The sequence below is a fragment of the Euphorbia lathyris genome, chromosome 9 (genome assembly GCF_963576675.1).
Source record: "Euphorbia lathyris chromosome 9, ddEupLath1.1, whole genome shotgun sequence".
NCBI lineage: Eukaryota > Viridiplantae > Streptophyta > Magnoliopsida > Malpighiales > Euphorbiaceae > Euphorbia > Euphorbia lathyris.
Genome location: NC_088918.1, coordinates 21,474,467 through 21,488,941, shown reverse-complemented (window position 1 = coordinate 21,488,941; position 14,475 = coordinate 21,474,467). Strand labels below are relative to the sequence as shown.

Sequence of the window (14,475 nt, the reverse complement as noted above, 5' to 3'; positions counted from 1 at the left end):
TCAAAAGCGAGTTATATAGTTAAAATTTAGTTTCCTAATAATTCTAATTATAATCACACTAGAATTTATATTTCCTTTTAGAACTATAATTAGTTTAATTAATTAATTTATAATTATAATCTAATTACGATTACACTAGTATAAATCAATTAAATGATTTATCATATACCATATATAAATTTCGGCCCCCTCTAATTTTCCTCCTCAAAATTGTAACAATTTGAAATTACTATTTCATCATTCGGTCTTAATTCTTAGTGTGTGACCTATTAGGTTCTTACTGCAACTAGCCGTACACGTCTATTGCAATTAACTTAAGCAAATTAATTCAATCAAAACATATAACAGAATGAGTGCACATATATTTTGTCAGAATCGTCACATTCTTCTAGAGCCATAAGAAGTCATATTGATTTTGACCTTTTACCTTTCAATATTAGATACAGTACAATATAATCTTTCATCAATTATATCCTTAACCGAATCGTAATTTGTCAAGTTACATATACAAAAACGTTTGTTTCACTTGTATAGGTAGAATTAACCCTGGATAGATGAGTTAAGTGAAATCTCAATTTCATCTTTTAACCTTATCACATTGCAAAGATTCAAGTCAATTCACTACAAGAGGCCATAAATATATCTCGTATCTATGAGAGTGATGAATGCTCAATCTATCATTAACTACTATGTAGTTACTTCATTTAATGCCCAATTTCTATTCGAGACACAATAGGTATGCTGAATCGTATTAGATAACAGAGTCAAAACATCACACCACATAATTCAGAATCACTTTTAATGATTGTTTGAGTCCGAAGATTAGTTATACCTACTAACCATTGAGATAAGACACGTGACACTAGAAAGATCCATCAATCCTGTTATCTCATGTCGGATCCCAAGCCTAATAAACTCATTCAACGGATCCATGTAACTGTGTTAGAATTGAATATAATGATAGATTGAAATACTAAATATATAAACCCAACATTATTTAAAGGTTTAGTCAAAGTTAAAATTTAGTGAGTATAACATTAGAAAGTGTAAAATTGAGCATGTTACGTTTTAAAAGTTAGTTATCATACCGTAAAAATAAATAAAGTCGGTGTAATTAAAAAAAAAACCGTGTGTTTGACAAAATTACTTGATAGTATTTTAATTAAATTGAAACTTTTTGTCTTTAAAATTCCACCCAGCTTATACGACATCGTTTCAGTCACTGCAATCGCAAAACTCAAGCGCGAAGCAAAAGAAAAGTGCAATTTTCCCGCGCCGCGATCTTAAGTTGATGCCACGTTGGCAATCCGTGCATTGCCTCAACCCTCCAATCAGATTGAGTCTCCACCTCCTATATATAGCATACGCTTGCTTTTAACAATTCATTCACTCAAGCGCAAAGCATAAAGCATTCTCGTACCCTTCGTTGTCTGTTCGCTGTTCCAGAAATTTCAACTAGGGTTAACGTTTCTAATCGTTAAATGGCTTCTACCGGCGGATCTACTAAAGGAGGAAGAGGCAAGCCTAAGGCGACGAAATCGGTGTCCCGTTCTTCGAAGGCTGGTTTGCAGTTTCCCGTCGGAAGGATCGCCAGGTTTCTTAAGGCTGGAAAGTATGCCGAGCGTGTCGGCGCTGGAGCTCCCGTTTATCTATCTGCTGTCCTCGAGTATCTTGCTGCCGAGGTATATTTGTATGCATTTTTTTTCAATGTTGTTAGGGTTTTGACATTAATCCTCTTAGGGTTTTTCTTAATTTTGTTGCGATTTCCCCTCTTTATGAAGGGGTTTTGTCAATGTGTAATTATTTGACTTGTGATTAGTTCGTACTGTGTATGTCGTTCAGTTAATTCCTTGATAATTCCGCTCTGTATAGTCATACTTATTTGATTCTTGACTTCGTCTTAATTTCTCTTTTGACCGAGTGGTGTCACTTTAACTGGTGTTTGTTTGTGTTATTTGTAGGGGTTAGATTATGTACTTATTCAGCTGCTGTATTGTTTGTATTTCAAATTGATTAGTCACAGAATGAAACTTATTGGGGTTTTGTTTTTCTGATGGTTGAAATGTTGTTTCTTTTTTAGGTTTTGGAGCTTGCAGGGAATGCAGCCAGGGATAACAAGAAGAATAGAATAGTGCCGAGGCATATTCAGCTTGCTGTGAGAAATGATGAAGAGCTAAGCAAACTTCTCGGCTCCGTTACAATTGCAAACGGTGGTGTTTTGCCCAACATTCATCAGACCCTCCTGCCGAAGAAAGCCGGTGCAAGCAAAGGCGATATTGGTTCTGCTTCTCAAGAATTCTAGGCGGTGTTTTTGTTTTTTAGGACTTCACAGTTGTAATATATCACCCTTTTTTGTTTCTCATGCTGCATTTGGAATTTTGGTTGCGCGTTTGATTTAAGCAGCCTAGGAATGGAAACCGGTTGAAAATTTTCAGTCTGTTCATGGATCTAATGCTGCTTCAAATTTTGATCTTTTATGATACTTTTAATTTAGTTAATGACACATGGTGTTTCGTTTCTCCCTTTTTTTATTACTGCTTACTCTAAAATATAGAATGATTTGACAAAAATTTCACTTTCAATTCAAGTGATCAAACTTAAAACAGAATCTCGGATATATTATCAAAAAACTATTGTGCATCTGGTGCTGACTATTTTCCTTGGCTCTTTGAGCAGTTACAGTAGTAAACGATTTATTGTCCTTATAACCTGATTAATTGTTTATTAGCCATTAAAATGTTCTTACATTGCTCTTGGAATCTGAAATGGTATGATGTTCATTAATTCCAAAAACTACCCAAAATCAATGAAAATTTCAACTTCAAATAACATTTAACTGGATAATCTGATTCAAACAAAATGATTATGCCAATGAGCAAAAGTTTTGATATGTTAGCCCTAACAAAAGTTTAAGTCTTGCTCATAGTTAGGAGGAGGAGAATGAATGCCACAGTATTCTTCCTTCTGAGAAATAACTAGAATCCCCAAAACCCCTGCCCTCAATTCCTCTATGGATGGTATTTTATGCTTTTGGATGGCTTCCAAAGCTACCGTCATTTACTCATCAATCGTCAATTGAAACTGCAATTCGCTCCATTACATAGAGAGAAATGCTGTTGTTATGCTGTTATCCTTCTTGTGTGGTTGGTGATTCAAGTCCAATAAACGATTTTTGTTTCTTAAGAACACGCGATTAATCTAATTGGGTTTTTCGTTGTTTCTTGTTAAATATTCAAAGTTTCCCTTTTGAATGGGCACATTGATCTGTTACAGGGCCCTAATTTCTCCTCCAGAAACCAGATCCTTCTCTTTGAAAATAGTGAGTTCATCTTCATCTTCATCTGTTGGGGTTTCGAGGCAGCATGGGTTGGAGCAGGTAGACAAGGAGCTAAGCAAAGGAGATGAAAGAGCAGCGCTGACTCTTATCAAAGATTTGCAGGGGAAGCCCGGTGGTCTTCGATGTTTCGGTGCTGCAAGGCAAGTTCCTCAACGGCTTTATACAATGGATGAATTGAAGCTAAATGGAATAGAAACTGCTTCTCTTTTATCTCCTGTTGATACTACACTTGGTTCTATTGAAAGAAACCTGCAATTTGCTGCTCTTGCCGGTGGAATCGCTGCTTCTAATGCTTTTGAGTTTAGTCCACAACAGATCTTCTATTTTTCTGTGGGATTATTGTTCTTATGGACATTAGACTCTGTAAGTTATTACTTCAATCTCCATTCTGCTATTGTTGCGTTACTTATGGTTGACAAGCGTTGCAGTCTCATATATCAATTCTTAGGTCTCTTTTAATGGAGGAATTGGGAGCTTGGTTCTTGACACAATTGGTCATACATTTAGTCAGAAGTACCACAATAGAGTTGTTCAAGTATTGATACCCATCTCTCTTATTTTACTTTTGGCTTAATATATCAGGGTCTCTGTACTTGTCCGTTTGGCCCTATGAACTTCGTAGATGCTCATTATCCTCTTGAAATTGCTTACAATGACATATTGCTCCCTAAACTTGTTTAAAGTGGCCAATTACAATGATCTATTCGTCTCTTAAACTTGGTTAAAGTGATACACCTTTTAACTTGTCAAAAAAATTCTCTTTTTGTTCTGCCATGTGTATTTAGGAGGCTAAAGAGACATTTTCAACAACTCCAGGGGCTATTGGAACAACTCCGAAGTTCAAGAGGCTGACCGTATAATCTGGACAAGTACAAGGGGCCCATGATGTATTAAGCCCTTAATTTTATTTGAAATTAGACATGTTACTAGGGACGGATCCAAGATTCATTGCCAATGGTGCTTAATTGATTTTTTTTGGTATCTCTACCCTAAAAATTAAAGCTCCATAGACAGGTTTAATGGTTCTCCCAGAACCAGTGGCTGCTCAAGCCCCTCACGAACCCCTGGATCCGTCCCTGTATGTTACCCAATTTCATTTCCATTTTATTTTTCTTGACTGCAGCATGAAGCTGGCCATTTTTTGATTGCCTATTTGATGGGAATTCTTCCAAAGGGGTATACATTATCTAGTTTTGAAGCTTTACAGAAAGAGGGATCTCTTAATGTTCAAGCAGGAACAGCCTTCGTGGACTTTGAGTTTCTTGAAGAAGTAATTTGTGATCCATTCCATTCCACTCCACCTTTCCTTTAATCTGAACTTGTTAATGTTGGATAATGGTGGAATTCTGCCATGAATCTAGGCATTTGATGTTTTGTAGCTAAATAAAATAGCTGAGCTTGCAGCTTTATGTTCTATACATTGTTATGATTGCAACTACATTGATTCTTGGTGTTTCTTCTTTCCATGCCATACAGGTCAAAACAGGAAAATTATCTGCTTCGGTACGTTTCCAACTTCTTAAATTGAACACAGAAACAATGATCATCCTTGTCATTGAGATAAATTTCTTATGTTGAGACTGTATTTTGTTAGACATTGAACAGATTCTCGTGCATCGCGCTAGCAGGACTGGCAACTGAGTGCCTTCTGTATGGATATGCTGAGGGAGGCCTTGCTGATATAAAGCAGGTTCAAATGATTTTTTCTCTGCTTGATGAAGTTTGATGGTTTTTGCAAGAAGAATTCATTCATGGATTATGGTTTTGGTTGTACTTAATTTCACAGTTGGATATGCTGCTGAATGGCTTAGGATTTACACAGAAGAAGGCAGATTCTCAAGTCAGATGGTCTGTATTGAACACTGTGTTGATTTTGCGTAGGCATGAAAGAGCTAGAGCTAAACTTGCAGAGGCCATGACCATGAGGGAATCAGTAGGATCTTGCATTGCCATTATAGAGGATAGCATAGATGTTGCAGATATCTGATTCCAACTGGGATTTTACTAATTCCTTGAAATTAATTCTTCAATTTCTTCTTCCTCTTTTTTTTTTTTTTTGAATTACAGTCATAAACCGACTTGTATACCCCCACAAGTAGTTGGGTAAATTACACTCATGCCCTCTCAACTTTGATCTTACTTTTTTTTTTGGCCCTTGAACTTTAAAAGTGGACATAAAAGTCCCTTAATTTTACCCTTCACTAATATAAAAGTTCCAATTAACATGTTTTTATAAAGGCAAAAAGGCGTTTTCTGTTTTAGTGGAATGTTTGTTGAGTATTAGATTGATTAAATGGTGACACTAAAGTTTAGGTATTAAAATGCGAAACACCCTTAAATTCAGGAATATAAATGTAGTTGTGAATAGACAGCCATTGATGCCACTTCATACACTTCAACTGTTAGTAGTAGAGATCAAAATGCTGCTTTCACTTCTTACTTCATTATTACAACACACAAAGGTAGGACTTTTCATATGCCTTTTCCGAGAAGTGAGTATTTTGGTAGGCTTTAATAAGAAAAGACATTTCACGAAAATATATTGACATCATAAAGGACATGTATAAGGGAGTATGCACGAGCCTGCGTACCAGTATTGGGAAAACTAAAGAGTTCCATATTACGATTAGAGTGCATCAAGGTTTCACACTTAGCCCATTCCTTTTTGCCATCATTCTGGACGAATCAACACGTTCACTTCAAGACGACATACCATGGTGCATCTTGTTTGCAGATGATATTGTGTTGGTTGATGAGACGAAAGAAAGCGCGGAGAGTAAGTTGGAATCATAGAGACAAACTTTGGAATCTAGAGGCTTTAAATTGAGCAGAAGTAAGACGGAATATTTAGAGTGTAAGTTTAGCAGCGACAAAAGTAGGAAGGCAGGGACGATCACCTTGGATGGGAAGGTTGTCCAGGGCTCGAATTGCTTCCGTTATTTAAGGTCTATTATTCAAACGGATGGAGAATTGGATGGAGATGTTGCTCATAGGATTAAATCTGATTGGTCGAAGTGGAAGAGTGTTACGGGTTTCCTTTGCGATTCCGGCATGCCTAATAGATTGAAGCGAGAATTCTACTGCATGGTAATTAGACCTGCATTGTTATATGGTACGAAATGTTGGGCAGTAAAAACTGTCACATTCATAAGATGTCGGTGGCAGAGAGGCGTATGTTGCGATGGATGTGGGCATACGAGAAAGGATCAAGTGAGGAATGAAATAATTAGGACGAGGGTAGGAGTTACATCTATTGAGAATAAAATGAGAGAAAATCGACTAAGGTGGTTTGGCCATGTAAGACGAAGAGCGTTTGATGCGCCGGTTAGAAAGATTGAAGAGTGACAAAAGCCTAAGCAGACTTGGAAGCATGGTTATCAAAACCGGACCGGTCAAAGAACCGGAAAGGATAAAGGGTTAAGGGTTAGAGGTTCAATCGGGGTTTAACCGAGGTTCAACCGGTATTAAAAAAATTATGTAAAAAATAATATTTTATCCATATTTTAACTTATAAAAATTATATAAATAAAATTAAAAATATTAAATTTATAAATCCAATCATGAATTAAAAATATAATAAAAATTCAATTTATAAAAAGACTAAAAAATATAAATTACATATTTTTTAAAACTAAATAATTAGTATTATTATTAACATAACATATAAGTATAATAAAATAGTTATTATACCATTTTTTAGAGTTTTAAATTTTATTTTATGAAATATTTAAATATTAATAAAATATTATGAGTATTGAAATGATAAAATAATGTTTATATAATATTTATAAAAATATAAAAAATTTGATAAAAAAAAGAAATATAAAAAATAATAAAAAATAAATAATATTTTAAATATTTACTTTTTATAATGATTATATATATCTATATTGTTAAGATTAAACACAAGTTAATAAGTGGTCTAGTGGTTAAAAAAAGCAAATTTGGTTTTCAAGCATTTAAAAATCGAACCACCTCCGGTCTGGAATGATGAGCGGTTCTGGTCGAATCGGGTTGAACCAGCCGGTTCGGTTCGGTTCTCAAAACCATGTTTGGAAGATGATGATTGGGAGTGACATGAGTTTATTGGAATTGAGGAAAATATGATAGTGGATAGAATGGAGTGGAGGGAGAGAATCTATGTTGCTAACACAACTTAATTTTACGGTTCTGTATGACGGTTCATGTTAGCCGACCCCGAATCATTTCGAGACTAAGGCTTTGTTGTTATTTTATTCAATTTTTCTTTGAGACTGATTTTTGTTGAATATTGAGGACTTAAATGAACAATCTTTATTTTATTAAATTGAAACTAAAACTTTTGCAATTATTCTCACAACCCTCACATTACATACCACAACTCACTCTTTATACTCTCTTTTGAGCTTTATGTTTTTGATGCTCTCAATACAAAACCTAAGCCCCTATTTATACTAGTTGTGAATCATTTTGGTTCACAAAATCATGTTGAAATAAAGACCACATCTTAAAGATTTTTATGACTAATTCTAGATATTTCAAATAGATTAATCTAGAACTTAGAAAAGTCTAATTTGCTAGATCCTTCCACGTAAAAATCAATGTTGATATTTCAATACTCTCATTCATCATTGATTTTTAATACTTCGTACTTCGGTGCTATTCCAAGCTGCCTTCTGAACTGTTCGAATTTTGCACCGTTCAGTCCTTTTGTAAATATGTCGGCAACTTGATTGCCAGTCTTCACATACTGCATCTTGATGTCTCCTCGTAAGACCTTCTCTCGTACAAAGTGATAATGAACCTCAACATGTTTGGTTTAACGTAGAACATTGGATTTTCAATCAAGTGTATCGCTGACTGATTATCACAATATAACTGTACCGAGTAATCAATTGGCTGATGAAGATCCTTCATGAGCTGTATTAGCCAGGTACATTATTGAGCTGTTGCTGCTGCTGCCATGTACTCTGCCTCGGTACTTGATAAGGACACCATAGGTTGTCTTTTGCTGCACCAAGGTATAGGTCCCGATTCGAGACTAAACACATAACCTGTAGTTGAACGTCTTGTGTCATGATCCCAACATAATCAGCATCACAGTATCCACATACCTCACCCTTTCCTCCTTTCTTGTATAAGATACCATAGTTTATGGTACCTCGAACATATCAAAGAATTCTCCAGATAACTTCTAAATGAGCTTCTTCGGATTCTGCATAAATCGACTTACCATACTTACTACATAGGATATGTCTGGCCTCGTTAGAGTGAGATAGATCAGGCTTCCAACTAGTTGTCTGTGAAGGAAAATAGGCAAACGTTTGGCAGCGGAAATATAAAATTTTAACCTATTTCCTTTAACCAAGATCCGTTAATCGTTATTTCATAAAAAAAAAAGAAGGAAATACCTTTTGATGAACTATCTGCTGTTGCAAGCAAAGTGCCCTCAACTCTTAATCCGAGTTCACGAGCACAAAACAAAACACAAATCAAACGAAGTTAGAACTCAACCGTATAATAGCAATCAAGATAGATTGCCTCTAATTAATCAACACAAGATCAAGGAGTAAAAGGAAAGAGATGAAATCAATTGATTCGGAAGCAAGCGGTGAAAGATGATCCACTACAGTAGGGGGTCGAAATTCTCTCACTTCGGGATAGCAAGGGTCGCCGAAATTTACAACTAAGGGGGGTTAATATAGTCTCTTCCATCTAAACACTAGTTAGATAGAATTAGGTTACTGAATAAGAATTTAATTCGGAATAAAACTCTTATTGTTATTATCTATAATTATATCTAAATATAAAGATAATAATAACTTATTAATATGATAATAATTAGAAGCAATTTAATCTCAATAAACCTCCTAACTTATTTATCCTATAATTAATTTAAGCCATAATCATAATCTAACTATAATTGTTTAAATTAAATTAATTCCTTTATGTGACATAGCACATAAAATCGCCCCCCTTGTTACTGGGCCTTAGTGGACTCAGTTGGGCTTCCGTCAATTAATTAACATCTGTTTCTCTTTTGGGTTCCAAGTCTTATGTGTGACCCATTAGGTTCTTATTGCTTCTAGCCGTATACAACTATTAAATTAATTTCTCAAAATTATATTCAATCTTTGTATAACGGAATGAGTACGCGAACTGTGATTGGCAGATCCGAAACATTCCCCCAGAGCTATAAGAAGACAGGTTGATTCCGTCGTTGACCTTTCCGTATTAGTTACAGTATAATTCGACCTTTATCAACTACATCATTGAACAGAATCTTATGACTATGGATAATGTCAAGTCACATATAGCGAGACGTTCGTTTTACTTGTACAAGCCGAGTTAACTCCAATTAGATAGGTTAAGTGAAATCTGCATTTCAAGTCTTAAGCTATCACCTTGCAAGGATTTAGAGTCAAGTCTTCCACAAGCGATCCTTGGACGTATCTCCCATTTATCATGAGTGACAAATGCTACCGTCATTTACTCATCAATCGTCAATTGAAACTGAAATTCGCTCCATTACATAGAGTGAAACGCTGTCATTTTCCTGTTATCCTGCATGTGTGGTTGATGATTCAATTCTTACTTCTCTGAGAAATAATTAGAATCCCCAAAACCCCTGCCTCAATTCCTCTACAGATGGTATTTTATATGCTTTTGGATGGCTTCCAAAGCTACCGTCATTTACTCATCAATCGTCAATTGAAACTGAAATTCGCTCCATTACATAGAGTGAAACGCTGTCGTTTTCCTGTTATCCTGCATGCGTGGTTGGTGATTCAATTCTTACTTCTCTGAGAAATAATTAGAATCCCCAAAACCCCTGCCTCAATTCCTCTACAGATGGTATTTTATATGCTTTTGGATGGCTTCCAAAGCTACCGTCATTTACTCATCAATCGTCAATTGAAACTGAAATTCGCTCCATTACATAGAGTGAAACACTGTCGTTTTCCTGTTATCCTGCATGTGTGGTTGGTGATTCAATTCTTAATTCTCTGAGAAATAATTAGAATCCCCAAAACCCCTGCCTCAATTCCTCTACAGATGGTATTTTATATGCTTTTGGATGGCTTCCAAAGCTACCGTCATTTACTCATCAATCGTCAATTGAAACTGAAATTCGCTCCATTACATAGAGTGAAACGTTGTCGTTTTCCTGTTATCCTGCATGTGTGGTTGGTGATTCAATTCTTACTTCTCTGAGAAATAATTAGAATCCCCAAAACCCCTGCCTCAATTCCTCTACAGATGGTATTTTATATGCTTTTGGATGGCTTCCAAAGCTACCGTCATTTACTCATCAATCGTCAATTGAAACTGAAATTCGCTCCATTACATAGAGTGAAACGCTGTCGTTTTCCTGTTATCCTGCATGCGTGGTTGGTGATTCAATTCTTACTTCTCTGAGAAATAATTAGAATCCCCAAAACCCCTGCCTCAATTCCTCTACAGATGGTATTTTATATGCTTTTGGATGGCTTCCAAAGCTACCGTCATTTACTCATCAATCGTCAATTGAAACTCAAATTCGCTCCATTTGTCGTTTTCCTATTATCCTGCATGTGTGGTTGGTGATTCAATTCTTACTTCTCTGAGAAATAATTAGAATCCCCAAAACCCCTACCTCAATTCCTTTACAAATGGTATTTTATATGCTTTTGGATGGTTTCCAAAGCTACCGATCATTTACTCATCAATCGTCAATTGAAACTGAAATTCGTTCCATTACATAGAGTGAAACGCTGTCGTTTTCATGTTATCCTGCATGTGTGGTTGGTGATTCAATTCTTACTTTTCTGAGAAATAATTAGAATCCCCAAAACCCCTGCCTCAATTCCTCTACAGATGATATTTTATATGCTTTTGGATAGCTTCCAAAGCTACCGCCATTTACTCATCAATCGTCGATTGAAACTGAAATTCGCTCCATTACATAGAGTGAAAGGCTGTCGTTTTCCGGTTATCCTACATGTGTAGTTGGTGATTCAAGTCCAATAAAAGATTTTTGTTTCTTAAGAACACGCTATTAATCTAATTGGGTTTTTTTCGTTGTTTCTTGTTAAATATTCAAAGTTCTCCTTTTGAATGGGCACATTGATCTGTTACAGGGCCCTAATTTCTCCTCCAGAAACCAGATCCTTCTCTTTGAAAATAGTGAGTTCATCTTCATCTTCATCTATTGGTGTTTCGAGGCAGCATGGGTTGGAGCAGGTAGACAAGGAGCTAAGCAAAGGAGATGAAAGAGCAGCGCTGACTCTTATCAAAGATTTGCAGGGGAAGCCCGGTGGTCTTCGATGTTTCGGTGCTGCAAGGCAAGTTCCTCAACGGCTTTATACAATGGATGAATTGAAGCTAAATGGAATAGAAACTGCTTCTCTTTTATCTCCTGTTGATACTACACTTGGTTCTATTGAAAGAAACCTGCAATTTGCTGCTCTTGCCGGTGGAATTGCTGCTTCTAATGCTTTTGAGTTTAATCCACAACAGATCTTCTATTTTTCTGTGGGATTATTGTTCTTATGGACATTAGACTCTGTAAGTTATTACTTCAATCTCCATTCTGCTATTGTTGTGTTATTTATGGCTGACAAGAGTTGCAGTCTCATATATCAATCCTTAGGTCTCTTTTAATGGAGGAATTGGGAGCTTGGTTCTTGACACAATTGGTCATACATTTAGTCAGAAGTACCACAATAGAGTTGTTCAAGTAAGATATCCATCTCTCTTATTTTACTTATCTAGGTCTTTGTACTTGTCCAGAACTTTGTAGATGTACATTAGGTCTGCTTGTTTTGGGGTTAGAGGAGTTTAATTAAAGGGAGGTTATTTTCCTAACCTTGCTTGGGAAGAAGTTTAAATGGAGGTGAGAGTTAAATGAAGGTTAGAAAACGTTGAAATAACCCCATTTTCAGTCCCCTCCAAATTGGTGGGATCTAGAGGTTCACTGAATAACCTTCCATCTCATCTCTTTAATGAACCTTGTCAAAACTTCATCAAAGCAGACTCTTAGACTCTTGAACTTCCTTACAATATTGACCTCTAAACTTGTTTAAAATGACCAATTAATCTTTCAAAGTTGTTAGAATGATCTTTAGCCCCCTAAACTTGGTTAAAGTGATGCATTTTAAGTTGTCAAAATATCTCTTGTTTTGTCTAGTGTATTTAGGGGGCTAATGAGACATTTTCAACAAGTTCAGGAGCTAATTAGACATCTCCAAAGTTCAAGAGGCTAATCAGTTAACCTGGACAAGTACAAGGGGCCCATGATGTATTAATCAATTGCTTTTATTTGAAATTAGGCATGTTAGTATGTTACCAATTTCATTTCCATTTTATTTTTATTGACTGCAGCATGAAGCTGGCCATTTTTTGATTGCCTATTTGATGGGAATTCTTCCAAAGGGGTATACATTATCTAGTTTTGAAGCTTTACAGAAAGAAGGATCTTTTAATGTTCAAGCAGGAACAGCCTTCGTGGACTTTGAGTTTCTTGAAGAAGTAATCTGTGTTCCACTCCACTCCACCTTTCCTTTAATCTGAACTTGTTAATGTTGGATAATGGTGGAATTTTGCTATAAATATAGGCATTGGATGTTTTGTATAGCTAAATGAAATAGCTGAGCTTGCAGCTTTATGTTCTATACATTGTTATGATTGGAACTACATTGATTCTTGGTGTTTCTGCTTTCCATGCCATACAGGTCAAAACAGGAAAATTATCTGCTTCGGTATGTTTCCAACTTCTTAAATTGAACACAGAAACAATGAACATACTTGTCATTGAGATAAATTTCTTATGTTGAGACTTTATTTTGTTAGACATTGAACAGATTCTCGTGCATCGCGCTAGCAGGACTGGCAACTGAGTACCTTCTGTATGGATATGCTGAGGGAGGCCTTGCTGATATAAAGCAGGTTCAAATGATTTTTTCTCTGCTTGATTATTGATCCTTAAAGTTTGTTTGATGCTTTTTGCAAGAAGTATTCATTCATGGATTATGGTTTTGGTTGTACTTAATTTCACAGTTGGATATGCTGCTGAATGGCTTAGGATTTACACAGAAGAAGGCAGATTCTCAAGTCAGATGGTCTGTATTGAACACTGTGTTGATTTTGCGTAGGCATGAAAGAGCTAGAGCTAAACTTGCAGAGGCCATGACCATGAGGGAATCAGTAGGATCTTGCATTGCCATTATAGAGGATAGCATAGATGTTGCAGATATCTGATTCCAAACTGGGGTTTTACTAATTCCTTGAAATATAAGTCTTCAATTTCTTGGTTTTTCTTTTCTTTTTTGAATTACAGTCACCTGATAAACAAACTTGTATAGTATACCTCACAAGTAGCTGGGGTAAATTACACTCATGCCCTCTCAACTTCGGTCTTACTTTTTTTTATGGCCTTGAACTTTAAAACTAGACATAAAAGTCGCTTAATTTTACCCGTCACTGATATAAAAGTCCCAATTACCATTGACCAAGGTTTTTACAAAGGCAAAAAGGCGTTTTCTGTTTCAGTGGAATGTACGTTGAGTATTAGATTGATTAAAGGGTGACATGGTGCGTTTAAGGTAATTTTCCTGTAAAATTGAAGTTTAGATACTAAAATGTGAAACACTCTTAAATTCAGGAATATAAATGTAATTTACCCTTAATTATTCTTTTCTTTTATTTTTGCCTTTATCTGATGTGTGGCTCTTGTTCTCTCTTTATGTCCTTTCAAAATTATTTTTTGCTTTTATCATTGTGAATTAGACATCCATTGACGCCACTTCAACTGTTAGTAGAGATCAAAATGCTGCTTTCAGTTCTTACTACTTCATTTTAAGAAACAAAGGTAGGCCTTTTCAGATTCTTCTTAAATTTACTTTATTATTCAATTTTGATGCTGGTGAGCGAGTCTTTGCGTAATGATAAAAAGTTGTTATTGTGTGACCGAGAGAGATCACTGGTTCGAGTCGTAGGAGCGGCCTCTTGTTAAAAAATTGGCAGGAGAAGGCTTGCCCCAATTATCTTGCAGCCCTTATTCATTTCATCTTTGTCTGAAACTACTCTATAATCAAACATAAATACTCTAGAATGGTTAACATTCAAATTTGAAATGCAGGTGGAAAGAATAACAATATATTAATCGAGTTTAATGTGTA

At 35.7% G+C, this 14,475-nt stretch overlaps 3 protein-coding genes across 6 annotated transcripts; all 3 read left to right on the top strand.

The window, feature by feature from the left end:
• The first annotated feature begins 1,390 nt into the window (after nt 1-1,390).
• Nucleotides 1,391-2,519, top strand: LOC136206528 (probable histone H2AXb). The gene is made up of 2 exons (XM_065997613.1): nt 1,391-1,682; nt 2,081-2,519. Exons 1-2 carry the CDS (start codon nt 1,482-1,484, stop codon nt 2,300-2,302), a joined length of 423 nt encoding a protein of 140 aa, XP_065853685.1. The 5' UTR covers nt 1,391-1,481; the 3' UTR covers nt 2,303-2,519.
• Nucleotides 2,520-3,012: 493 nt separating this feature from the next.
• Nucleotides 3,013-5,467, top strand: LOC136206527 (uncharacterized). Its single transcript, XM_065997612.1, has 6 exons — nt 3,013-3,700; nt 3,786-3,872; nt 4,461-4,607; nt 4,814-4,840; nt 4,932-5,027; nt 5,124-5,467. The coding sequence occupies exons 1-6, from the start codon at nt 3,251-3,253 to the stop codon at nt 5,322-5,324; spliced, it is 1,008 nt and encodes a 335-aa protein (XP_065853684.1). The 5' UTR covers nt 3,013-3,250; the 3' UTR covers nt 5,325-5,467.
• A 5,508-nt stretch (nt 5,468-10,975) lies between these two features.
• LOC136205103 (uncharacterized) lies at nt 10,976-13,962 on the top strand. 4 transcript variants are annotated; one of them, XM_065995584.1, is made up of 7 exons: nt 10,976-11,100; nt 11,437-11,863; nt 11,949-12,035; nt 12,680-12,826; nt 13,030-13,056; nt 13,148-13,243; nt 13,355-13,962. In XM_065995584.1, the coding sequence occupies exons 1-7, from the start codon at nt 10,991-10,993 to the stop codon at nt 13,553-13,555; spliced, it is 1,095 nt and encodes a 364-aa protein (XP_065851656.1). In that variant the 5' UTR covers nt 10,976-10,990; the 3' UTR covers nt 13,556-13,962. The 4 variants fall into 4 exon arrangements, with proteins under 4 accessions (XP_065851656.1, XP_065851659.1, XP_065851658.1 ...); XM_065995587.1 differs by having other exon boundaries at nt 13,159-13,243; nt 13,355-13,491; XM_065995586.1 differs by lacking the exon at nt 10,976-11,100 and adding an exon at nt 11,138-11,308 and having other exon boundaries at nt 13,355-13,960.
• Nucleotides 13,963-14,475: the final 513 nt, after the last annotated feature.